At 43.5% G+C, this 27,093-nt stretch overlaps 1 protein-coding gene across 6 annotated transcripts in view; it reads right to left on the bottom strand.

Moving 5' to 3' along the window:
- Nucleotides 1–27,093, bottom strand: part of KALRN (kalirin RhoGEF kinase) — a 1,195,491-nt gene that overhangs the window by 31,428 nt on the left and 1,136,970 nt on the right. For 5 of the 6 annotated variants that reach the window (XM_029605240.1, XM_029605241.1, XM_029605242.1 and 2 more), the window contains one exon: nt 25,878–26,129. In XM_029605240.1, the coding sequence (XP_029461100.1) occupies nt 25,878–26,129 (252 nt within the window). Of the gene's footprint in view, nt 1–1,753; nt 1,782–22,002; nt 22,127–25,877; nt 26,130–27,093 lie in introns of those variants that run through there. The other variant, XM_029605245.1, reaches the window with a different exon arrangement.

The raw sequence follows: 27,093 nt of genomic DNA, 5'->3' as shown, positions 1-27,093 counted from the left end.
CTATTTGTCTTTTTGACTGCTGCCTCGCACTAAACTGAAGATTTCAAAATATTGTCCACAAGGGCGCCGAGGTCCTTTTCCTGGGTGGTGACTCCTAACATGGAACCCAGCATTATGTACCTGTACTTGGGATTATTTTTCCCTACGATTATTACTTTGCACTTTTCCACATTAAATTGCATCTGCCGTTTAGAAGCCCAGTCTCCCAGCCTCACAAGGTCCTTCTGGAATTCTTCACAATCCGCTGCCCTTTTAATGACTCAATGAGATGTGTGTCATCTCACTCATCATTCCTTTCTCCAGATCATTTATGAATATGCTAAATAGCATGGGTCCCAGTACAGACCCCTGAGGCACTTCACTAACAACTTTTCTCCATTCTGAAAACTGGCCATTTAGTTCTACGGTCTGTTTTCTGTCTTTTATCCAGTTATCAATCCACAATAGGACACTGCTTCTGCAATCCCATGACTTTTTCATTTCCTGAGGAGTCTCTCATGAGGGACTTTGTCAAATGCTTTCTGAAAATCCAAATACAGTACATCAACTGGTTCATCTTTATCCGCATATTTATTTATACCATCAAGAAATCTAGTAAATTGGTAAGGGAAGATTTCCCTTTGCAGAAACCATGTTGACTCTTTCCCATTAAACCAGGTCTATCTACAGTGTGTGGTCAGTAATTTTGATTTTAAAGGTACTTCTATCATTTTGCTTGGCTCACTGGTCTATAGTCTTCTCACATCACCTCTAAAAGCCTTTTTAAAAACTGGTGTCATATTGGCCACCCTCCACTCTTAAATGATAAGTTGCAAATCACGAGAAACAGATCTGCAGTTTCATGTTTGAGTTCCTTCTGAACTCTGGGGTGAATACAATTCCATCCAGATGATATTCTTTAGTCTGTCAGTCATATTTAGTACATGCTCCAGTTTCACAGTGATTTTCTTTATTCACTCGGACTTATCACCATCAAAACTATTTCTGGTAAGGGTATGACCCTGACCAACATCTTCTTTGGTAAAGACAGAGACAAAGAATTCATTTAGTTTTTCTGCTGTTTCCTTGGCCTCCTTGAGCACCCCTTTTACCCTTTAGTCATCTAGCAGCCCAGCTGACTGCTTCATAGGCTTTTTGCTTCAAATGTACTTGAAAGTTTGTATTTGGTTTTACCTCAGTCGCAAGCTTCTTTTCAGATTCTCTCTTAGCCTGCTTAATTACTTTAATAGTGTGCATTTATAGGAGAGGAGAGGAGTAGAAATCTCATAGTTAATATGCTATAGACTCTTATCATTCTGTTCTTGCATTCCTCATACTCTAAAAATGTGGGAGGATAGCATCAGGTGCTTTATTGCATCTGGACATTTGATGCATAGGGCTCTCGGGAAGTTTTTCTCAAGATGCATGGCCATGAAGTTCCTCATGACATTCTGCAAATCTTTTATGTACCAAGACTGTTCCAGAAAAGCCCAAGCCAGCCCTTTTTCATTGATTGAAATGGAATTTGTAGCAAATAAAGCCTCACTGTTCTTCAAGACCCACAAAACTGTCTTGATGTTAGCACTGCCATCCCTCCATGTTCCATGGATTTTAGTGTTATCAGAGTAAAGGTAGGACAAAAACGAATAAACTGGAACATTCCTGGAGAAAGAATGCAATGCCCGATACATTCATGTGCCTTTCTTTTGAACTGAATTATACCAACCCCAATGACACCATTATTAGTAGGCTTCTTCTCAGTGTTTTAACTCACCTTCTTGGATGAAATTTGGGTTCATCAGCTAGAAGACAGAAGGAAAGAGAAGTACAAATTAGTTCTAATTTTCTAAAAAAGAAAAAGGAGGAAACATTTATATCAGGGTCTGTAATGTACGGCAAAGACCTCTCTTAGAGCCAAAGACATTGTTTAACTGTTCTAAACAATTCTACAGGACGATTCCCAACTTAACTGATTAAAGCAGCATAATAATCCTATTTCACAACATCTGCATGCTGTCTTTATTGTTTTGGCTTTAACATGTAAACTTGTAAAATTCGGTCGACTCGTCTTTCTGCTCTTGACACTTGAAAAACTTTAGGACTTTCTTAGCTGCGTGTAATTCAGTTGAGGTGCCTTGTGTAGTCAATGGTCAGCTACAGATTTTAAGGGGGCTAATTTTCCAAGGCTGAATTTTAAATTATGTGGATAATATAGCAGGCAATTTTTTTAAAAATATTTTTATATAGTCTTAGCAGATTAGGCAGGAAGGTTTATTGCTTTTCTCATAATAATTGTCCATGTTTACCTTTTGGATGTTCTGTATTTTTTTATTTTGTACTATTTCTGCATAAAAAGGCAATGTCAAAACCCCTTATTGTTACAATGAGTTAAATGACTTTCAGTCAACTAATGTATTAAATGCTGGATCTTGCCTCACAGCTGTCATGGTCAAGAGATGTTTTTAGTGAAGGTTCTGCCAACATAGTTTGATTAAAAGGTCATCACCTCAAATGACAGAAGCAGAGACATGCATGTGGAGTATCACTTAAGCTAGCACTCCATTGACTAGGGGCCTATCACAAAGCCTTTCATGCAAAACTATTTTAAACTAGGGATGAAGAGAATATTCTGTTGTCAGCAAAGGGAAAACCTGTGCTATGAAGATGCACTCAAAGAATGTGACGGGCCTGTGTCTTGTCCACTGGCACCTTATTTATGCTGCAGTTGATCAAGATATGCACATTTTACTGATTTTTAATGCATGATTGCTGTTGCCCTTATCTCAACACTTATTCCCGTCCATGTCCTGTCCCTCAGAAATGCTAGAGTTTGATTCATTTTCATCTTCTGGTCTAACTCTCCTCTGTAACTCATACCATCTCTTGGCAGATTACAGGGGGGTGTGTGTGTGATGGAGGGGAAAATGGGGATTGTTTAATTTGAGACGTTCCAAACACCTTTTGATGATTTAATCCTGCTCTGCAAAATGTTCTCATAAGGTTAAAAAAAAAAAAAAGAGGCAGACAAGATAGAGTTGCAAAACTGTGGAGTTTTCCGTGTATGGAGAAAGACTCATCTTTTACTGATGTTTTTGGTTATCCTCTTCTTACAGTGAAAGAAAAAATAAGATAGAGGACGGAGACAAAGTGCAGTCAAGTAGAGGGAGCTTATGGTACAGTACAGTTCTTGTGGCTACTTAATAGATTCCTTTCGGAGGACACACTTGAGACCAGACTGGACTGCTCTTAACATGGGATATTCTTCCATGGTGCTCTGGCTCTGCACGTGGAATGCTCATTATTAGATAAGTGAAATTACCTGTAGTGGTTTTTTGAAAGTAGCATCTTACAGTATTAAAATGTGAAGTGTGTATCATATGTTTTGCGCAGAGGCTGACCATCTGCCACGGAACCAGACTATATAAATGGAACAAAGCATGCAACTATAGTTACTCTGAGTTATAAAAAAAAATCATATGAGGAAGATCACCTTAACATCTTGCTTATGTTCATGTCTACCATCCTCACTTATCAAACATTTTGGCATTAGTTGTGTTACCACTGTGCTAGTCTCTCTATCGTAGGATTAGTAATTCTTTTCTCAGGGTCTGTATTGGACATCAGAACTGTTGAAGGCCACATTCACCCTGGGATGTGCCAGAGTAAGAAATAAAAACTTTAGTTCATTTCTAATAGAATTAAAAAAGGTATGAGCTGAGCACAAAGGATCTTTAGCTGCAAAGATGATGTAGTGTGGTTACTGTGTTCATCCATGTGAATACACAGAAATAAAGAATAAAAAAGCAGTATCATTGCATTGGATTAACTTAATACAGTTCTCTGTTAGCTATGAGGAGTTGACATTCCCTTCCTCAGGCCAGAAAACAGAATTCCATTTTTGGAGCAGAAGGAGTGAGGGTCAACTCCTAAAAGTTAGGCTCAGAAATGTAGTGTTAGCCCAATACAAAAAATATTCAAAGCTATTTAGCTGATTAAGTAGCAACCGCTACATTAAGCAGTTGCCATTTAGCCAGATAAGCATGTATCCAGCTAAGTAGACAGCTGAATAAATCAAGGTGAGAATAGACATATCGGGCCAGTGCTACTTAGCTGAATAAGTGACGATATTATTCATACTTATCCAATTAAGTTAACCAGATAAATTAGACCTATTAGAGAGCAGCATAATCATGCTGCTGAATACCTCATGTAAATTAGTTGGATAAGTTTTAGTCAGCTAACTTATCTAGCCATTTTCCATTTAAATATCTACCTCTTATTGTTTTTGGTTAACCTTCATTTCTGTGCAAAGAAGCAAGGAGTAAGTCAGAGAGCGACTGAGAGCTGTAGGACTGGAACAGGAAGTAAGTTGGATAGACTAGAGGGGTCTCAGGGTCCTTATCTGCCATCAAATTCTAAGTTTCTATTTCTCAGTTGTTAGACTTTATGTAAAGATTGTATTCTTTTTTTTTTCTAGATGTAGCCGATATCAATTCATTATGGAAAATTAGACTTCATGCCGTTAAACCTAGAGGCCAAATGAACCAAAGGTTCTCTCCCATTTTGTGTCTCTGGAGCAAATGCTTAGTACATGGGGCTGTTCAATATGTTAGACTGTACCTGCTTTAAAAGCAAACCCATTGACTCCATTCTATAAAATGTACAAGACTAAAGGCATTCCTGCTGCTTGAGTCCAGTGTGAGAACTGATGCTGGACGTGCACAGTGGCTGCTGAAGTGCATTTGCTTGATAAGGAGGAAGCTCCTGATACATTTGTTTTGCTAAAGGAAGTAACAATTTAAGGGTTCAATTCATTATCTGAAACATAGACACAGCAGGGTCATGTTCTTTCCACTAATTCTCTGCCTGTTTTGCAAAATTCCTGACGTGCACAATTCAGTAGCTCTCAGCTTTTTTCTAGAGGCACACCTAATTGGTCTACGTTTTCAAGATATCTCTAATGAATGTGCATGAGATACATTAGCATACCATTGTTCCAACATATGCAAATAGATCTTCTGCATATTTATTATGGAATTCCATAAAACCAGACCGGTTAGGAGTGCCTCCAGGACGGTGTTGGAAAGCTTGGACATAAATGAGTGAATATTTGAAGATCTTGTCTTGGCTATGCTTCAGGACCTTGGCTCTGGCCTATGGGACAAGTATTATTGTGGATAATTGTTTACATACCTCCAACTTGCACAGAGTACCCACTGGCTTATGAAACTTACAAGTACATTTTGAAAGCAGCCGGCCGGAGCGCGGGGTTTACTTCTGCTCCCGAGGAGCAGCAAGTATAAAAATAAAAGAAATTGGGACTAGGTAAATCAACCATGACACTCGGCAATTACACGGCCTGGTTTTACATGGCAAGGCTGACCAATCAGATTGACCTCATAGAGGAGTCAGAAAGGGATGGACTAGTGCAAAGTACTAAACCTATCTAAATTGTAGATGAAGGCAATTTTAGATCATGAGGGATCCAGGGGTCCCTACACTGATATATAAAAACTTATATGGACTGATTTATTTTCAGTCATCTTGTTAAGATTGTTTGGGGGTACAAAAGGATCCCCTTGCCCTGCTTGCTTAATTAACCATTAATTCATTTACCCTCTAAGTCCTGGCTGCTCCAGATGGTGACTTCAGGCAGACTTAATCTCCTGTACACACAGGACCGAGGCTAAATAATCAGTACCCACTTTCCACCAGCAGGGGTCACCCTTCCATTATACAGCGAACACCATTGCCTTGGGGCAACACAAGTTTAATTAGTTCTGTTCCTACCCCAAACCACAACAGCCCTAAACAGATCCGGACCAGTAACTCTCTTTTATCCTTCATGCCTCCGATAACCCATTTTTATTCATGAATATCTTGTTTGTTTGAAGAAAGCACTGCAGAGGTAATTTGGCTGCACCCTGTGCTTTGGAACAAAGGGTTTTTGATTTGCAAACATGCAAAATGTTCTCAAGTCACCAGGGACTATTTCTGGTTCTAAAACTGAGCGAACACACTTAGGACCTTAAATATGGTTTTAAAACAAATGGATTCCCTTTTAGGGCCTTAAGACATTTTGCTATAGGCTTGAAATGGGATGTGTTGAGTGGAAGTCAGTTGGGAGTGCCATACGAGAAACAATAGTCACATTCATTCCAGTTCAGAACATGCTGGGAAGGCCCAGCACTGGTTTAACCCTTTGAGAGCCAAGCCTCTCTGTTGAGCTTAATGCACTGAATAATCTTGCTGCATATCCTATGCAGATTCATCCCCAGGGCCCCATGAGAGCATGCGCTCTTTGTGCCAGTATTGTACAAACCAGTACTACTCAATGGTATTCAAGTTTAAATAAGCAATCACAGCACATCACAACCACGAAAGGTACAGTCAACTCACCCTTAGCATAAATCTAGACAGCAAAATTAGATTGGCCTTCTGTGCTATAAAGACACCAGTGGGGTTAGAAAAGGTGAAATTTAGATCAAGCCTCACCATTAACCTTGACAGGTCAAGTGGTTTAACATCTTCAGTTATCAGCCTTTGCTAGCAACTATCCATAAGGTATTCCTTTGTTTGGCACTGTCTTAAGGTTCAGCAAACTATTTTTTAGGCTCATGTGGAGGCAAACCAAATCCACAAAAGTTTAAATCATGGCTCGCCAAATCCTGCCTTTTTCTGGACATACAGATTTAATGCACACTTTTATAGTGGCAATATTTCCTGGTAACCGTGCCATCACTTCTCAACGCTGCCTCTAGTGGAGAGGAAATGACAGGACAATTACTAAAATGGAATGAATCTATAAATGAGCACACATGCTGACACTACTCAGGGAGTAACAGCAGACATGGCCACTGAAGAGACTGCTGGTCTTCAGTCTGAAAGAAGAAACACATTTTACAGGTCCAGTAGTGATGATGATCATTCCACAAAGATGTGTCAAGACTCAGGCTGCAGCACACACTGATGCTATTACCACTACACACCAGATACACAGGAAATCCAGGTTTGAATTCCCTATCTGATGGGAATGGTTGGACCAGGGTGCACCATAGAGGTGATGTGCTCAGGCCTGGGGAGGCAGGGGCAATGGTAAATCACTCCATGGGCAAGCTCTACTAGCCAGTAAGTGGTGCTGAGGTTGACTTTGGAAGCACCACTCCGGTCCTTCATCTGCTGTAGGCCTGTGTGTGCCACCTGCTGCACGGAGCATGGAAAGGGGAGTTGTAGGAGAAACAGCTATGGCAGTGGCACAGAATGATGAAAAAGAAAAATTGCAGTGCTGCCCATTGGAATGCTCTGGAAGTCTGTGAGTGACCACAGATAAACCAGGGCTTAGGCAAGGTAGCTCTATTCATATTAATGTAGACGCAAAGCCCACAGTTGATTTTTGCAGCTTTTCAACAGTCAGCCCTTAAATTAGCTATAACTCAATTCCCCCAGGCTCCCACAATTCTGTAGCAGCAGGAGAAACCACATAATTGGCTTGTATAACCTGACACACAATCAACATACCTGAAGCTTCCCCACCTCCTAATTTAATCATCTGAGGAAAGCTACAGGTTGCCTTCCCTTCAATTTCATCTCTCTCTCTACTCCAGCCCCTGCCCTAGTAACCAGCCTTGCAGGGTGAGGCTGAGGTTGGAACAGACAGAGGAGAAAAGAGGCACTTTGCTCCCTAATCCAGCCCACCTCTTCTGTTGTTGTTTTCCTCTCCTCCTGTCCTGAAGGGAACAGGAGGGGAGGGGTGAAGTTGGAGTGCACAGAGAAAGCAGTCAGATTGTTTGATCCCTCAAACATCTCTTAAATCAAACCAAAAACAATTTTGATATAATTCCTGGATAGGGTAATGTCCCTTTAGAAGAATTTTATCTTTATACAAAAGGTTCCTGCACTTGTGGCCAACCACACACAAACTCCAAAGACCTGGATGTGTTTTGGAAGTCTGCGTAGATTTTAAAAGGGCTGCGGCCATGCTCATATCTCCCGTACGTGCATAAAAAAATGTTTTGCAGAAAAGGGGTGGGGCGTGGTCTGGGTGGAGCATGGGCAGCCCGGGACCTCACCATGAAGTCGGTTACACACACAAGTGATCCCCTACCGCATAACTTTATTACTCCCATGGAGGGCGGGTAAGTCGTGTAACAATAGAAACAAAGCTAATCAGCGAGGTTATAAGATTCGGGGCTAATAGGGTAAAAGGGAGGCAAGTTAGGTAGAGGTTTTAGGAAGCCCTCTCCTTTAGTGGGGTGAACTGGGGGAAAGGCCTAATGCATCGCTACGTGTACCTACGAAAATTCCTTCCATTTACGTGCGTGAGATGGCATTTGCGTTCACACGCACGCGTCAATATAAATTTGTGCGCGCATTTACATGCAGGTAAATGATTTTATAACACGCGGGCATTTACGCATGTTAGAAAATCGACAATGTGCATGTGCTGGCAAATTTATTTATTTATTTATTTAAAGAATTTATATACCGGGGTTCCTGTATAGTATACATATCACCCCGGTTTACAAGGAACCAAAACTATCGCTAAGGAACCGTAACTAATGTGCTCATGTGCACGGGTCTTAATGTGCTCATGTGCACGGGTCTTAAAGTTTACTTCTATATGCGCATTTATTTTCTTTCTTTATTTATTTATTTAACACTTTTTTATACCGACCTTCATAGTAATAACCATATCGGATCGGTTTACATAGAACAAGGGTATAACTGAAGCAATAAATAAAATAGTAATTAACAAGAGAGGTGAATAAGGCAAAGTTACATTTAACAAGGAGTAAAAAACTTGGGAAGCTTAAAGCTGGAAGAAAGAAAGGCAGGAGGAATTATAACATAATACAAAAGGAATTTAGGTTAGAGCATAATGTGCTTTAACCTGTGATAAAGGCAAGGGCTTTCTCAGGAAAATAAAAAAAAGATGGCTGAATTATTTTGACTCACAGTTAAACACAGAGAGGTAGATCTTAAAAAAGTACGCGCACGCGTACTTTTGTTCACGCAACCGGCGCAAACAAAAGTACGCCGGATTTTATAAGATACGCGCATAGCTGTGCGTATCTTATAAAATCCGGGGGCCGGCGTGCGCAAGGCTGCACAAAATCGGCAGCCTGCTCGCGCCGAGCCGCGCAACCTGCCTCCGTTCCCTCCGCTTACCCCCACCTTCCCCTCCCTTCCCCTATCTAACCCACCCCCCAGCCCTACCTAAATCCCCCCCCCACCACCTTTGCTGTACAAGTTATGCCTGCCTCAAGCAGGCATAACTTGCTGCACAAGTTACGCACAAGTTACGGGGGATGCCAAGGCGGCGTGCACAAGTTACGCCTGCTTGAGGCAGGCATAACTTGTGCACGCCGCCTTGGCATCCCCCGGCACAGGCTGCAGTGCCGGGGGACTTGGGACCGCCCTCCCGGCCCGCCCCTGAACCATCACCATGCCCCCGGACACGCCTCGGACATGCCCCCGATCTGCTGACATGCCCCCCAGACACGCCCCCTCCCACGCATCCTGGGGCTTTGCGCTCGCCGGCAGCCTATGCAAAATAGGCTGCCGGCGAGCGAGTGCCCTGTGCGTGTAAATCCAGGAGGATTTACACGCACAGGGCTTTTAAAATCTACCCCATAACTTGTGTGTCTTAACTTGAGAAAGTGTTCATTTGGGTACTTGGTAAATTTTGTATTTGTATATAGTTTAAATATTGTTTAAAAACAATGTGAAAGGAGGCTGCCTATAAAACTTGACTTTTTTTTTTTTTTTTGCAGTCTGAGGTATGACTCTTTATGCAAAATTTGCCACCTAAGAGCCATGGAATGTTTAAAAATCTGCTACAGCAACTGGGGGCTACGTCTATACTGCTACAACCCCACTAGGACAGGAGTCAGAACGACAGACAGGACAGAGAGCTGGACTGGCACCGCTTACTTCAGCCTTGGCTGGGAATTCTAATGTTGCATTCTGCTCAATTATGATAAACTGCAGAAGGGCAAATGAGTTTGTGTTAAGGAATGCAGATGTGTTTCCACTATGGGCCTGTGGAAAATCCTGTTGTTGTTTTTTTTTCAGAGGGGTTGGCTCTACATAGGTTTCTCCTAGCAGGCACTGATACGGTTCACGAATGCTAGCAATCAGCTTTCTTCTTGCATTTCTGGAGGAGAGCTGCCAGGGGTCGGGTGAGGCTAGAACTCATTGTAGTAGGGGCAAAGGTCAGCAGCAGCAGTTCAAAGAGAATAGCCTAGCAGAGGGGGGGGGGGGGGGCTGATGCAACAACTATGAGTTAAAGCGGGGGCACTGAAATTCCCTGCACAGTTTCCTTACGCACAGCTTAACACATTTTTGTACTTCCGCTGCAGTAAGCTAATGTTGTGCTACTGCAGGTGTACTCAAGCCAGTCCTATTGGGTCCTTCCAGCCAGTCAGGTTTTCAGGATATCCCTAATGAATATGCATAAGAACATTTGCACACACAGGAGGTAGGGCATACAAACAAATCTCATGCATATTCATTAGGGATATTCTGAAAACTCGACTGGCTGGGGGAGCCTGTAGGACCGGTTTGAGCATTGGAAGACCTTTTCGCACACAAAATGATTTAAGTGCACAAAAATGCTTTTGTGCATAAAACATATTTATGCACAGAAAACATGCGTTATAGGTGCAAAGCAGGTTTTCTGCACATAAATCCTATGTACAGGTCTCAGTGTTGGAAGTTCAGCTTCTGCCCGTAGACTGACCCTAGTGCTGGAATCTTTACGCCACCTCTGACCAGGAGTAAAATTTCCAGCGCTAAGAAAAATCAGAGTTAAGCCGGCGCATCTCTGGACAGTGGTGGGCATCATCCCTAAAGCCTTCATTTGCATGGGATGTCCATGCCAGGGCGCTAAGCAGGATGCACGGTGTTACACGGACACATTTTTTTGTGCACAAGACTCCTTGCTGCATTGGGAGAAACCTATATTATTGCCCCAGAAAAAGGTGCAGCAACCAGCAGGAGGATGGACCCTTCCCCCCACTCCCACACTAGCAGCCCCCCATACTGGGGGCCAGACGGGCGTCGTCGTAACCTCATTTCTAACATGGATTTAAGAGAGAGGTGATAGGAAAGAAATGCACGCACTGGCAGGCCAGCACGAGCTGGGTTTGTCAGCACAGTCCCAGCTCTGCTGCCTTTCGGGTCAGGTGGCCTTTGCGGGATAACATAAGCCCCTGAGGGTGAGCTGGGCCTTTCGCTGAAGCCTTGCGTTATGTTGCACAAAGCGAGCGCGCACATCGCTGGAGGAATTGCGCTTGGTGCCCCCCTGGTCAGGAGGTGTTTCAGATTCCTGTTGTACTTAGTGAAACCTAGACAGGAAACTCTTTATTTGGCAATTTCACTGCAAATGGAAGTATAACTTTTTTTTTGTTTTCCCATAAATCTTCTGAGCTGCACAATCCCTCACGTTCATCTTCCTTCTCCGTTTCCAAGGGGCACAGAGGCCGGATTGCTGGCCGGGAAGGTTGCGATGCCCACCTGCAACCTGTCCGACCCCGCTGGAGTGGGAGGGGCAGGCGCCTGCCTGCCAGCCCTGCCCCAAACCTGGAAATCACCAGCCGCGCAAATCGCTTCTTTCTAGGCCACACCCGGCTCGTCTGAGGTTCATTGCAAGCTTTCCCAGACCGTGGGGCAGGGCTCACGGAGCTCACAGCCCGGGGGCTCTGTGGGGTGACCCCGATTACTCCTGAAGCGGATTCTGGGGAGCACCGAGAAGGATGCAGCAATGGCTTCCGGAAGCCTTGCCTTTCTAATCTTTCGTGTTTGTCCTTAAAAAGGAAGACACGGTCACCGTTTCTGGGCTGCGAAACCCTGACGCACTCGCGTTCATTATAGAATTGTTAAAAAATAAAATAAATGAAAGCGCCGCGCTAAAGAAGGATATGGCAATCTCCTCCTCCTCGTCTTTCGCAAGCTGACACCTTCAGCTAATAAATAATCAGCTGGGAGGAGATGCCAAGACGCAGAGTTTCTTAAGATCAGTCACACAGAAATAAAACACAAACGTACAAAAAATAGTCGGTGCTTGACAGAAGAGCCATTGCATTATTCTAGTTATGGCAGAAGGAACGAATATTGCAATAAATGTGTTTACAGCATGGAAAAAAATATTAAAGTCTCTCCATGCTGACTGCATATATTTGCACTGAAAGAAAACAGAATAATGTACCAAAAACGGGCAGGGCCATAAAATAATTATTAACCTACTCAAAAAGATGCTTCATAAGTAATTTTTAAGGAACAGCAGTGATATACTGTTCCCAACCTTCGCACAGGGAACCAATTACAAGCCCAGCGAAGCAATCATCGATCCTTGGTGAAGAAGACGCGTTTCTGAAAGTGGGGTTCATTGTGAAATGCTGAAATACACGTGGTGTTCCACACCAAAACTAGGAAGAAAAGTCCACTAAAACTAATAAAAGTCGTGAAACAAGACTCTTGCACATTAATCTGCAGCAATGAAAAATGCGCCTCCAAACGCTAATCCCTCTCATGGAGATCCTGCAAGCTTGATAAAGAAGATCCAAGGGAACTTACGTTGGTTTCAAATATGACCACGCTACAAAAAATACAATAAAACAAGCCAAACCCATTACTATGTCCACCCAAATAGGGAACCGACGCTCGTGTTTCAGCAGCATCCGCCTTCCTCGGGATGAGACCCAACGTGGATAAACATGACATTTTCTGCAAAAAAAAAAAAAAGGATGAACTAATGTTAAAGATTGTCGGTCATGTTTGAAACCAACGCTATTTCCATTGGTATCTTCTTCTTCATCATCGAGCTCATCGGATCTTCCTGAGAAGGATTAGCGTTCGGAGGACCATTTATTGCTCCTTTTTTTTTTTCGTTGAAGAGCACAATCCTGCGGATAAGTGTGCAAGAGTCTTGTTTCATGACTTTTATTAGTTTTAGTGGACTTAAGTTTCTTCATAGTTTTGGTTTGGAACACCACGCGTATTTCAACATTTCACAACGAATGCAACTTTCAAAAACACCTCTTCGCTAATGGCAGATGATTGCACTACTGGGCTGACGACGTGGTTCCCTATGACATGGCTGGGAACAGTATGATACCCTTGTGTTCTTTCAAAACTATTTTTTAAACTTTAGTAGTTTAATATTACTTTATTGTCTTACCTGTTTATTTGGGACATTATGCATGGTCATTATTGCTTTCCATTTACGTTCTATAATTAGTACATTGCTGAAAGTAAAGTGAACAGGAAAATGTTCATGCTCAGGTCCTGAGGGCCTGCGCTGCTTCTTAATGAACTGGTAAGGTCCCTAATTTCTCCTTCTGGTTGCCAAAGCATAGTGCTGTCATGTTCTACAAAACCTATACAATATGACTTTTACTAAACCTTATAGTGCTGTCATGTTCTACAAAACCTATACAATATGACTTTTACTAAACCTTATAGTGCTGTCATGTTCGGATTCCATGCCTGACTACCCGTGGTCATCTTTGGATGCTGAATTAGATTCCTGCTCCCACCTAAGGTGCAGGGGAGAGATTCCCTCTTATGCATTGGCATTTAATAACAGTGCTCCCTGCCCCCCTCACCCATCCACCCCTTTTCTGTGTCTCACATAGATTGATTTCTGGGCAAAGATTTAATTTTTTTTATTGATTCACCATTTAAGTTAATTGGCCCTTGATAATTAACCTTTACCTGTTAACCTTCTTAACTTTTCCACTGGCTGTTTCTTGTGCAGAGGCCTCCTTCTTTATAGATTTACTCAATTCAACTTACCCTTTGCTCAGTTTATCTCACCTACTCCATTGTCTTGCACTAACTAAACATCTTGTGTTTTTTTTTTTTGTCTTCTCTGTCCAGCCTGTAAGCCCTAGGAAGTGGGGACTCTCCATTCTGTGTGTCTGTACAGTGCTGCATACAGCTAGTATATGCTACATAAATTATGATAACAACATTGCTTAGCATAACAGAATTCTGATAACAGTTCAGACACTTTCTTTCTGGCCATAGTAACATGGTGAAATGATTGTACTGGGGCTAGAAAGCTGGGTAAAATGTGTAATGAATTGCAGATTGTAATTTGCAGCCACCACATTAGACCCGGACTTCCCAGACCAGTTCGGACGAGCCCATGGCCAGGCAGCTTTCCGGAAACGTGCACGTATGGTGTTTCCAATGTATGTAAAGTTTTCTCATGCACACTCATTGGGGCTCTCCCGAACCCGCAACTGGCTGGGGGGTGGGGGGAGGAATCACCCGGACAGGTTTGGGAAAGCTCGTGTGATCGTTCATGACAAGAAGTCACTCCTGCCTGCTCCAGGAGCGTAGGGTTAAGACAGCCAGCAGCATGGAAGCCATTTTTTCATCCCCTTGCGCTGCTGTTCCCAGGCAGGGCATTGATCCTGGAAACGGTAAAGTAGTTTGCAAGCCTGTCCCAAGAGGCTATTGCAACAGCACAGGACAAGCTGAGAAGGGAAGCATGGCAGGCAGTTCTAGGCTCATGTGAATACCCTTGGGCAGAATACAGCGAGGCCTGCAAGGAAACCAGCTGAACCCCCTACGTGCAATGCAGACCAACATGCAAGAGAATTGCATATCGCTTCCTCTCCACTACCGCAAATAAATTAGGCCTGCGCCCTACAAGCGGTTTGATTTTTAGGGAAGCACTTGGCCCAGTTATTAAGGGCTCTTTCCTGTCGGCAAGGAACAGGAGAAAACTGTCAATCATAGAAGGTCATTGTTTCAGGGAGAACGGTATTTGCATCAATGGTGGTCTCTACCTCCATGCTAGTATTGGGGTCAAGCTCATCGCACTCTGACTCCTCTGAACTGTTCGTCTCCTTATGCGGCAGCATGAAAAGGGGGAAAAGAGAAAAGCAGTTAGAACAAGGTGAGGGATTTTAGCATTAGCACAAAGTAAGAGGGCAGAGGTGGGAAAAAACACTTCGATTTTCAGAAAAGGCACTGCAAGAGAAATTACACGTTACAAAAATCTGAAGGAGGAGCAGCAGGTCAGAGGTTAAAAAAAAAAAGTGCATTAGGATGGGTGGCAGAGAACAAAGTTGTTGGGGATTGAATAAGAAAGGTCCTCCTTGGGTGTAGTCGTCCAATGTACACAACACAGCAGGTTTTCAACATGGAGCTGGTCCCTGATGAATACATAACTCACACAGCGCATCACATTTACAGGCGGCAGCAGCCATGCATGCAGATTGCATGTTAGATGCAGAGGGTGCAGGTGTACTGTTTGTCTGGAGGGACCACCAGCAGGGCTTTTTACATTTTTTATGGGTACACATAGGAAAAACATTTTGTTTCGTTGCCTTTTTTGTTGTTCGTTCAGCTCTGTATTTTAGTACTCATTGAAACCATTTAGCATACGCTAAAATGCAAAACCAAATATAAATGTATTTTCTGTTCTGACTAGAAATGCATGAAACAAAAATACTGTTGGCATTTTCCCCATGTTTTAAAGAACTGCACACCCCGAATTTTTTTTTTTTTTGACTACTGAATACATCTTCTGAAATACACAAATACCAGGAGGCTGTACATTCACGGATCCTTTTCCCCACTGAAAAACTGGTGCTGAAAACCCTTGGCTGAATTTCATGGAGAGACTGTCCTCAGGCCCTATCTCAGACCCTGCACTTGGGTTTTAACTGTAAGGACACCGAGAGCAATGACCGTGCAGCCCTTTAGTTTGTTGTGTAATCCTCCCGTTCACTCTAACACCCCTTTTGCTGATAGATGGGCATTTGTTTGAAAACGAAATGGAAAAAAAAATTGCAATATAATAAAGAAATTGGTCAAAATTTTGATTTTTTTAAATTTATTTCATCAAATAGTGCGCACTATTTCTCAAAATAAATAGAAACGAAAACAAAACAAAACCCAGCCCGCTGAACAAATTTCGGTTGGAATTCGCCCCAACAGAATGAAAACGAAACTCGTTCTGCCTGCACAGTCCCAGCTGCTGAAAGGCTCTGAAGAGGTCAGGCGAGTCCTAGCAGAAAAATAACAGCCTAGACCGGACTCTGCTTTATCACTTAAACACGACCCCCCCCCCCCCCCCCCTCACCTAACAAAAACCAAAACCACCCAATACTGTTTGGGCTGTAGCCTTGCACCTATGCTTACAGTGCTTATGGATTCTGCCAGTGGCAAGGAACAGCTCTGTTACATCCCTGTTAGACTGTGGCTGGTTTTAGGCAAGTCAGGCAAAGGATTTAAGCAAGCGGGGAGCTCACCTGCCCCTTCCGCTGGGGAAGGAGCTGCTGCTTAATTTGCTTTTGCAGCCATGAATTGTAATCTGGAGAGAAACAGCTAACAGCACCGGGCAGCGTCGCCCGTAAGTGTTAGGGGAGAAGGTTAATGGCCTTCCAGGACTCCCGCGTGCCTTTTGGAGGCTTTAAGGAGCTGTCGACAGTCACTACAAGCCCAGATTCTGACCCTCTTCAAATGTTACTTTTGCTTTTAGCCTTAACATTAGTGGTTGGCTTTAACCAAGGAGAAGCCCAATGCCACATTTCTCCCCGCTGAGGTCTGAAGTGTTTTTGTTTGTCTGTTTCCCATTAGCATCAGAAAAGCTGCTACGCACTAATCTGTGATATACCCCCCCCCCCAGCAGGATGCCCTGGGCAAGGGGTGCTTCCTGCAGTCCCACCCTTTCAAACTCGCTGCCCTTCTGAGGGTGCAAGGTACCTTACCCCCCCTCCCCCCAGCTTGACCTGCAGCGGGGTTGCCCCTCTTGCCTTCCCCTTGCCAGAGCCCTGCAGCGGGGTTGCCCCTCTTGCCTTCCCCTTGCCAGAGCCCTGCAGCGGGGTTGCCCTTCGTGCCTTCCCCTTGCCAGAGCCCTGCCCTGCAGCGGGGTTGCCCCTCTTGCCAGAGCCCTGCAGCGGGGTTGCCCCTCTTGCCTTCCCCTTGCCAGAGCCCTGCCCTGCAGCGGGGTTGCCCCTCTTGCCTTCCCCTTGCCCTGCAGCGGGGTTGCCCTTTGTGCCTTCCCGTTGCCAGAGCCCTGCCCTGCAGCGGGGTTGCCCCTCTTGCCTTCCCCTTGCCAGAGCCCTGCCCTGCAGCGGGGTTGCCCCTCTTGCCTTCCCCTTGCCAGAGCCCTGCCCTGCCGCGGGGTTGCCCCTCTTGCCTTCCCCTTGCCCTGCCTGCTAGGTTGGGCCAGTGGGCTGTGCTTGCCTTCTCCTCCTTTTCTGATTCGGAGTCCCGGACCGCTCTCCTCGCCCGTGTTCTGCTCTGGATGCCAGCGGCACTTCCCGCATGCCCCTTGCACATTTCTAGGGACCTGCATGAAAGTTATTCTCTCTCTCGGGTCAATATTGCTTTCCTTTCTGTTGTTTCCATTACAACCGAGGGCCGAAGCAAGGAGCCATGCGATGTTTGCCTGTGCAATTCCAGGCCCCGCAGAGAAGCAGCGGGGAGCAGGGAGCAGGCAGAGACCACCGGGGGGGGGGGGCAAAGCAGCGGGGACAGTGCCCCACGGCCTACGGGCAGAAAGCGTGGGCATTGGGGCGCCTGAGCCTCTAATCCGATCCGGCGCACGACGCTGTCTTCTCTCCTCCTTTTAACCTGAGAAAGTCAGGACCGCCGGGTTCCGCCTTCCCTCCCCTCTCCCACCCCACACACGGTTAAAAAATAAATAAATGCGCATGTCAAGCGGCTCTGGAACAAAATGCCACACGTTCATGGCCCTAGCATGTGTGGCATCACTAATGTAATCCGCAGCCCGGGCGGGAGCTGAAAGTTTGAAATAAAGGTGGCGATGCTTTCAGCACCTCCCTCAGTCCTCTCCTCAATCTCCCTTCTGCCACTTTTTTTTTTTTTAATTGGCTTTCTATTAAACGCTTAATATACATATGATCTCACCTCGATTACCGTTCCTCTCTACGTTTCTGCTAATAAATCCACTTGCTCTTTTTATTTCCAGTTACGTGCTCCCCCCCCCCCCCCACCCCAAACCAGTGTCTTTTCAGTTGCAAGCTCCCTAAATTCTGGGATGGACCGGCAGACGTGGCGCTGCCTCTTTCTTTACTTTCTCATCCAATCGAACAGACATTTTTTTCGCAAGCAGCCTATCGGGACCACCACTCATCACCCAACGCTACCTCCGTGTGCCCTCTTATTTCCAAGATGCAGTCGCAAGCCTGTTCCATAAAAACAAAGCATTGAGTTGGCTTTAGCCATTCTTTATTCCAACCCTCCAAACGTGCCTTAGAGTCAGTGATAGAGGCCCATTAATGAAATATGATTTCTGTACTTCAAAATCAATGTGGGTGGTGCATTATTTAGTCTTCTAATATTAGTAAAGATTAAGAATGGTGGGAGATCAGAGATGTAGTTAATTCTGTACAAGGAGCATTGGCTTTTAGGGCAGTTTTAAAAAAGATGTACATGCACTTTAGTAGAAAAAAATAAATATTCCTGAACAATCCTTATGGCAGGTAGTGCTGGATTTTTTCCTTTTCACCCATGCAATTCTTCCAATTCCCAGCCCTCCCTGTCAGGTTCTTTCCCTGCTGCTGCCGCCTCTCCCCCTCCCCATGATTCAGCTGGCACCAGCAGGCAGGCGAGCGCAGGGATTGGATCCACAGCCAGGCATGTACAGGAGCCACTTCCTGAACAGAAGCCCAGACGGGGTGGGGACACTGCGATGGTGTGGACCGACTCTTTCCGCCTGCTCATTGACTTCTGATGACCATAGAGCCGGAAGCCCCGAGATCTGCAGCATAGGAAGGATGGGAGTTTAACAGAGATCTAGGTAGGGGAGGGGCAGAACTTTGTTGCCCCACCTACAGATGGAGTAGGTCTGTGCATGAATCCAGACCTGCCTGTAAATAGTGCCCCAACTATCTTAAAAAACAAACAAACAAACAAAAATCTTTATACAAACATTTGCTTACATTATGAAAGCAACAAAAAATTTTACTTTTTGTAGGGCTGGAAGTTTCTTCCTGCCTTTTTAGGCTTCCAAGCTCAAGTAGGACCACAGCCCGGCTCTAATGCCCCGAGGCCTCATTTGCAACTACCCAGGGATATCTCCTCCCACCTTGCTTTAGTTGTTACAGTGATGGTCCTCTACCCGATACCATGGACCAGAAATCCTTTCAGAAGCCTGCAATCGTGGATCCTAAATTCAGCCACCAGATGGCGCTCTTGCACGACCACAGGGTCGTGGAGCACAGCCTCTGCCCTAACTCCAGTCCCGAGCGGCCGAGACAACCTGAGTCAGGAATCCAACCCTTGATAGTGGCTGGCACTAAGCTGCCACCTCTACTCCAATCTCTTGGTTTAAAGTACAACTGAAAAATTTAATAAGTACAAATAGAAGTACTAGACAGGTAGGGATAGAATCATGAGCATCTAATAATGTTATGAGAACAGCGCCATTGGAAGAAGGGTAGCAGACTTTTAGAGAATCTCCTTTTAGGAGACAGGATCTTGGGCAGGGAAGATTGCTGGTTCTAATCCTGCGACCTGACATCAACTCTGCCCGAAAATAAACTACAAAGCTGCAGTTATTGTTGGTAACAGCATGTGAGGCACCTGAGCAAACACACAGCATGACATTCACACAGAATGCACCTCACTGCCTCAGTCGAGCGAGACGCTGCCCTTTTCTTTCTGAGGTGGTCTTTGCCAGATTTTGCCTGTTTGATTTTCTCACCTTCCCAATCACCATTTAGATGAGTGTCAAAAGAGACTGCGTTCATCTTACCTCTTAAGATGGAGCTATCAGGTCACCTAGTGTCATCTCCAGCTGTATAAGTACTAGAACAGGGATGGTGAAATGTCTCATTTTAGAGGAGAGCCAAAAGGATGTATCGAATACATGCGAATGGTCATTGGGGAAAATGCAGAAGAAACTGACCCATTTCCAGGCCAGGGAGAGAGGCGGTCCGCCCTATATTAGAATGTGCAGTGAAGCTTAGGGGCATGAACTAGACGTGCAATATGCTAGCTCCAGCGTTTCCATTCCACTGACGGGAGGAAACTGCCTATCTGCTGCCTGCTTGCAGTTTGGAACATTGGCTTCCGCTTCCTGTAGCAGACACAGATACCACTGTCCTAGCCAGAGGCCCTGCACTCGTCCCACCCCCTCCCCTCAGTTTGCTATTGATTTGGTTTGAATTTTAAACGTCAGGATCAATTGTTCAAGGTTTTTTCTTACAAACACAGACCAGGAGGAAAGCCAGGGATCGTACCTTTAAAGCAGACCGACATACACCTCTATACGCAGGAATCTTATAACTGGTGCACAACTACGACTGCATGCTATTAAATAGGCTTAGGTGGAGTAGGCCTGCTCCTAATTTTAAGGATTTACATGAGCATCTAATCACACATTTCCTTATGAAGTGCTGGCTTTTACTTGCACAAATGGGGTCATTTTATAACACGCATGTGTGAAGGAAATAACCAGTTTAACCAGTTATGCACCAGTTTGCCCAGTTTCTCTGGCTCATTAAAACCCCTTGGTTCTTTATCCTGCACTCCCTCCACTTTACCCAGACTCCTCCTGCAATCTATATTTGGGCTATAAATTCTTTTATTCAGACTTACATCTGATAGATAGCAGAACTATGCACAGGGAAGAGCCATATGTGCACTGTTGTGCACAGGATATAAAATTGCAACTTCTGTGGGTATATTGCGGCCCTGCCCCATTCTGTTCAGTTTTTCAAGATGAGAGATCTTTGTTCAGCAGTTCTTATGCATGTATACGCGATATTTATAAAGTGTGCCGAGTGCGAGTAAGTGCTATAGGTGTGCGGATTTCTTTTTGCATGCGTGCTTTTAAAAATTTGCCCCTTAGTGAATCTACTACTACTTAATATTTGTATAGAACCCCACCATTTTAAAATGTGAGCTTAAATACTAATAACCCTTTTCTAATTCAAAGTGAATGCAGGAATATAGATCTCCTGCGTACAATAGGCTCTAATTTACCTTTTGTATCTACATGCGTAAGAGCATGCAAATCAAGCGGGCAGAAAACCAAAATCGCCCAGTAGATAATTTTCACATCTGTAGGCTGTTCAAAAGGTAAGCTTTTAATAGCATTTAAAGAGCCAGGTATTCGTGCTTTTATAAACAAGGCACAGTCCCCCAACACGGACAGTGTTTCGTTGACTGCCTCGTTAATGCTGTTCCCTAAACCTGTGAGCGCAGCTTATGGGATTGGTTCCACCCGATGCAGTCAACAAAACGCCATCCGTGTCGGGGGACTGTGACTCGTTTATAAAAGCACGAATGCCTGGCTCTTTAAATATTATTAAAAGCTTACCTGTCGAACAGCCTACAGATGTTTGGACTACATAATTTTCACCAAATCTGTTACTTTATCTACATTCGTAGGAGCCATATTCCATCATACAAGAGCGAAGCGTGCTTGATCCTCCCTACTTACAGTGGAACATAGGAATCCTTTGGTGGTCGTTTCATTAAATCATGTGAATTTCAAGATATACTTTGTTGGACACAGAAAGGTGATAGATATAAATGGACATGCTGCACTAGGGTGGTCGCCTCTTAGTTCATTAAATAAATTATATATATATATATATATATATATATTTTATATATAAATAAAAATAATGGAACAGAGGAAGTAGCATTGCTAATTACCTATATGAGGACATGACATGGCATGATAGGATAATGAATGATCCAAGCCTCAACTTAGCAGGGACCTAAAAGTAGCTTTCCCCTTTCTTACATCACAAGATGTGCACATCCTATAGCTCCTTGAAATAACCATGCATTGCAAATCCTTGTGCTTTGAATATTTGCTGTTAAAATTTACTTACTTGCATTGTGTGTGCCAGTAAAACGTTGGGACTTTTGCATGCAAAATCTCATTAAAATAATTGTAAATTAAAAAAAAAAAATGTTTTCTTGCAACAAAGAATGCCATGGGAGTAAGGAAGGGTGGTGGGAAGTATAAAGGCTGGGTAGAGAGTGCTGGGCGCACGGCTTCTGAAGACCTTTACTCACTTTAACAGAGACTTTGCTGCCCAGAATGTCCTTGGGTTTGCGTGGCCCATTGGCTTCTTTTTTACCACGGCTCTCGTTTTCCGCTCGCTTTCTCATGCGCAGGGTATGCCATGAACATGACTTCCTGTTGTACCAAAAAACGCACTGATCAAACCGCAGCCTATGGCATGGGCGAGAGATATGGAAAGGGCACCATCCACATTTGTTTAAAAAAAAAACAAAAAACAAAAACCCCACTAACAACTTAAGATGCAGCAAAAACGTCAATTCCTGCAATTAAAACGCAGTATTAATTTCACATCAAAAACAAAAGGATAACCTATACAATAAAAGGACACATGTAATGCTTGTAAGGCATTTTGATGGGTACACGTTGGGAGACACTGGCCTTTAGCATTCATTTAGCATCTGCCTACCTGCATGGGAACCAAGAAACTTATCAGAACGGTCATTCTTCTCAGATCTCAGAAACAGCTGCTGGACTTCAATGCCAATTTTGCGCAGTTAGTGAAATTCTGTAGAAGCTCTGGCTTATCAAGGTAAAGCACCCCCATGAAGGCCAAGCCAATGTAATGAGAATGGGTGTGGAGAAAAGATTGGACAAAGCAATCTGACTCGAAGTTGGATGGACTCTCCTGAAAAAGAGCTTGCTCTGGATCTATCATCTGTAGGGAGTGCGGCATTCTGGCAGTCACATTGCTCCTGGAGAAATCTGAAATCTTAGCAGTTTTTTTTTAATTGGACCAATGTAAGAATAATCCCCAAAATGCTGCAGTGCATGAGTTTATCATACAGGACCCTATGGGACCTACAGGGTCTCAAAACCTCATGTAGTACATCATCTCTGGATTACTACATAAGTCCAAAAATACAAAAAAGATCACAACATGCTAAGATTTTATTTGCAGGTATAGTAGAAAAATCTCCCAATTTTGTACTATACAATGCCACGATATCCCTGTTTCATTATAGCTAGGATTGCAAATGAACAAAGCATTCTCTTACCATAGATGGTTTGTCATTTTGTGAATACCATAAGTTGTAAAATTTAATTCTTTGTTCACATGCCACTGGCACTCAATGTACATCACATTCAAGGGGGGAGGGTGAAGGGAGAAAAAGCAGCAGCACCGCTAAGGATGTGCAAAGTAGATTTGCCAACTAGCTCCAGATTTTCAAGACAGGTTGATCCAGTCCTGGTTTTACTCCCCCCTGCATGCAGGTACTTATAATAGCCTTGCTTTTGTTAGGGAATGCAATAGGGAAATCAGTATAAATCCCAGCATGCAATGGGGTAAAACCAGGACTGGATCAACCTGTCCTAAACATCTGGAGCCAGTTGGCAACCCTAGAGCAAAGATTACCACCACTTATAATTAAATAGAACTTTGCATTTTGAATTGCATTTCTATTCATCTCAGAACCAAAAGTTTCCTAACAGAGCAAGTAAGTTATGTGGACAAAAAGAATATGCTATCTCTTCCCATCTGACATGCTCTGGTAATTTGTGCACTGAATGTCTAACTCTTCCTTGGTCTACAACATGGCTGGATGAGGCATGATGGGATGCTATTAAAATGGAGAATAGATATTCACAGCAAATGTGAAAATGAGGCAACATGTTTGTAAAGAGTCCACTTAAATTTAAAATGGGAATATGTTCCATCAAACAAGCTTAAAAAAACAAAACCCAAAACCAACACACAAACCTGTGAAATTCACCCCATTTTGCTGTGATTGTGAACCTGCTTACATTTCTTGAATATTCATTTATATTTCTTGTACAAAATCAGCAAAAGGTCATTGACCTGGTGAATGTCACCATTTCCTACATGGTGTATGGAAGTTCTCCTAGGAGACCCATGGTGAATATGCAAAATGTTCACCCAAAAGTTAGTAAAAAAAAGATTTTAACTTTTCACATCCGCTTTAGATGTCAAAGCATGAAGCATCAGGAAGGGACGGCATGTTGTGAACAGCTGAAAGAAGCAGCATGCCAAGCATGAGGAGCATCTGAAAGTAGCAAAATCAGGAAGCAATAAGCCCCATGGTGGCATAATAGTATGTTCTACTCGCCTCAAGAAGAGGATAACTAGCTTGTATGAATACAAAGTTATTTGCTCTCTAATTTTTGGGTTGGCATGACCCCAAAGTCTTCATTTTCGAAAGTCTTCCATTAGGTCTACCAGAGTGTGCCTTTGGCTCCAGAAACAGCAGCTCCATAGATCCCCCTGCAGAAGGGGCGGGGGTGTGTGTGTCTGTAGTTAGCAAAGACCAACTGTCCACAAAAATCAAGGAGGAAAGAACTTTTTGGGAATATCTCTCCTTCCATCATCCCCCTGTATGTGCTGCTCTGGTGGACGTACATAGGCCAGTTCACTAAAGTGCACTACAAGATGCGCCATTAGTGAAGAAGTCCTTTAGAAATAACGTGCATCGCTGCACGGTAAACATGGTAGTGCACTTCATATAAAATGTAAACCAAGAGGAAGTAATTCAACCAAATTGACTTCTGGCGAGCTAGAGGGAGCTGCTGAGACACCATTTGCGAGTCCCGTTCAGGCCGGGCTCTTGTCAGCAGCAAGCCTTTCACACGTTCTAACACCACTACAAAATCAGGGTTGGTTTCATGATTTTTTTTTTTTTTCAATAGACAAAAGAACATTTTCTGAGGTGGGGGGGGGGGGGGGAAGATATGCCAGGCTGCGTGGGGGTGTCCTAACCATGTATGAACCCTCAAACCAGTCGATCAATCAATTGGCTTTGGGGCTCAGAAGGGGGCTCCTAATACGATTACGACTACCGCATGGGCAGCACGGCACTGAAACCACCAAGTTCAGTACAAAGACGACTGGGACGCTCTTGGTCCTTGGCGGTACAACAGAACAAGTGGCAGGAGTTGTGTGCACCCTCGTCTTCCCCCTTTGAGCAGAGCAGGCTTCGTTTTTTCTTCCATGCAACATAAAAGATGGCAATCTTCACATTAGCTAAGGGGGAGGGGGTTTCATTGTCAAATATCTCTACTTTGCAGTATCTCTTCTGGGCCAGTCTCTTCAAGCAGCCCACACACTTGTTAAAATATTACCTCGGTGTTATAATACAAGAACCCCCGCCTTCCCCACCAAAAGGATCAAATACTCTCTTTAGCTCATTAAAACATGCTCACGGTGAAAATTTATTTTTACATATTTAAAATAGTACATTTAAAATTAGTTACATTACAGGTACAATGATGAACATTGCGACTATCATTATATTGCACAACCTGACTTCATCAATATGGATTTCTTTAAATAGTGCAAAATACTTTATACAGGAATGTTACTGGAAGGGGTCTTGAAAACAAAAGTTTTTACAAATTACTGTGAACATATATTAAAATAAAAAGAAAAAAATTAATAAAAATATTACAAGCTGTACAAAAATTGCCATAGACAACATAAAATCTCTCCTCATTGAGAAGTAGGCCTCAGTCCAATAGATGACTTTTTTTTGCTAATGATGTTATAACCAATATATATATATATATATTATACATATATGTAGATATATATATATATATATTAGTTACCTAACACAACAAATATAAGTCCAGTCAGTTCCATGTTGGTATAAGATGGATCAACATAAAACATGCCTTTACTATCTATGCTTTAATTATTTTTTCTTTTTTTTACAAATATAAACAAAAGGAAAAAATAAAAAAGAGAACCTAGTCAACATGGCTGCCCATGCTGTGGATCCAGTATTCAAAGTTTGTTCCAATGGCACTGTAGTTAAAATCAGCAGGAAATCCCTACCATGTGTGTGGGGGGTTTTATTTGTTTTTTTCCTCTAAGATCCATACACTGCTCCCAGGGCAGCCAACATGGCACTTACTTGATGCTTTCGGCGCTATTATCTGTAGCTGATTGAGAGCTGGGACCCAGGACGTGGCCTGGAATCCATCCTTCGGCAGCAGGAGAATGATCGTTTGAAGGCCGGTATACCAGGAACATGTTCTGCTGGTTGATGGCGAGGATCTGAACCACCTCGCCCTGGTAGACACAGATCTCGTTTTCCTTCAGTGCATAGTAATCTTGGACAACCATCATGGACGACGTCCCATTGCATCCTCCCATAATATTCTAAGAAGATGCCAAAAAAAAAAAAAGAGAGGCAGTGTTAGGAAAATGGCTCCAGGTGTGGAAACATAATTAATCATTATTTGGAATATTGCTAGAAGCCTTTTTTTTCCCTTCTAAAAGTTACCAACTGTGACGGATACAAAAATAAAGATTTTTCCTTTCATACTGTGGGAAGGGGTGAAATAATAAGAAGAGGATAAGTAATCAGGCTGAGCAGGCCAGGAAATCTCTACCTGATTTAGCTGAAGACCTGTTCATCCTGGTTTGGAGATTTAAGTCTGGTTTGTGTAGTTGGGAGGGGAGTAGGGAGGCAGCTGTTTTATTAAAGGCTCCCTTGTAGGAGCATTCAATTGTCATGAAGTGCTGTAGGAAGGCTCATTAGGAGGACTGATGGTAGATCTTCATCCTATGTAGACTGTGCTTTTGCAAGTTACATTGGATTTTAGGTAAGTCACTTCAGGGTGTTATGTTAAATGTGTCAGATTACAAATGAAAGCCCTGTATGGTGTACTTTCCCAGTTATTTTATCCGAAACAGCTCAGTCATGTGTTACTTTGGGGATGAAAGTGAAGACATGCGTTACGTTGAAAACCCACGAGCTACAACAGTGCAGGAGTTCTAGCAGCTGTACTGGTTCTGGAGAAAACATGAATCATTGAAGGTTGTGAGACCTTCTAAGGACCAACAAAAGATGGCAATACATGAGTTACAAAGACCACGCACAGGAAGTCAGGGACTGTGTGGTCTCAATAGCTCATGCACCACAGTCTCTTTTGTTGGTCCTTAGAAGGAACACAATCTACAAAGGCTCCATTATCTTATGATGTAATAAAATATATGTACATATAGAACCTTTCATCTTGGAATTATAATCCTGGGCACAGAATCTAAAGGAAAATTGGTTTTTACCTGCTAATTTTCGTTCCTATAGAACCACAGATCAGTCCAGATTCATGGGTTTTGC

The sequence above is a fragment of the Rhinatrema bivittatum genome, chromosome 6 (assembly GCF_901001135.1).
Source record: "Rhinatrema bivittatum chromosome 6, aRhiBiv1.1, whole genome shotgun sequence".
Lineage (NCBI taxonomy): Eukaryota > Metazoa > Chordata > Amphibia > Gymnophiona > Rhinatrematidae > Rhinatrema > Rhinatrema bivittatum.
Note: the sequence above shows the minus strand (reverse complement) of the source record. Positions and strands in the feature narration are given on the sequence as shown.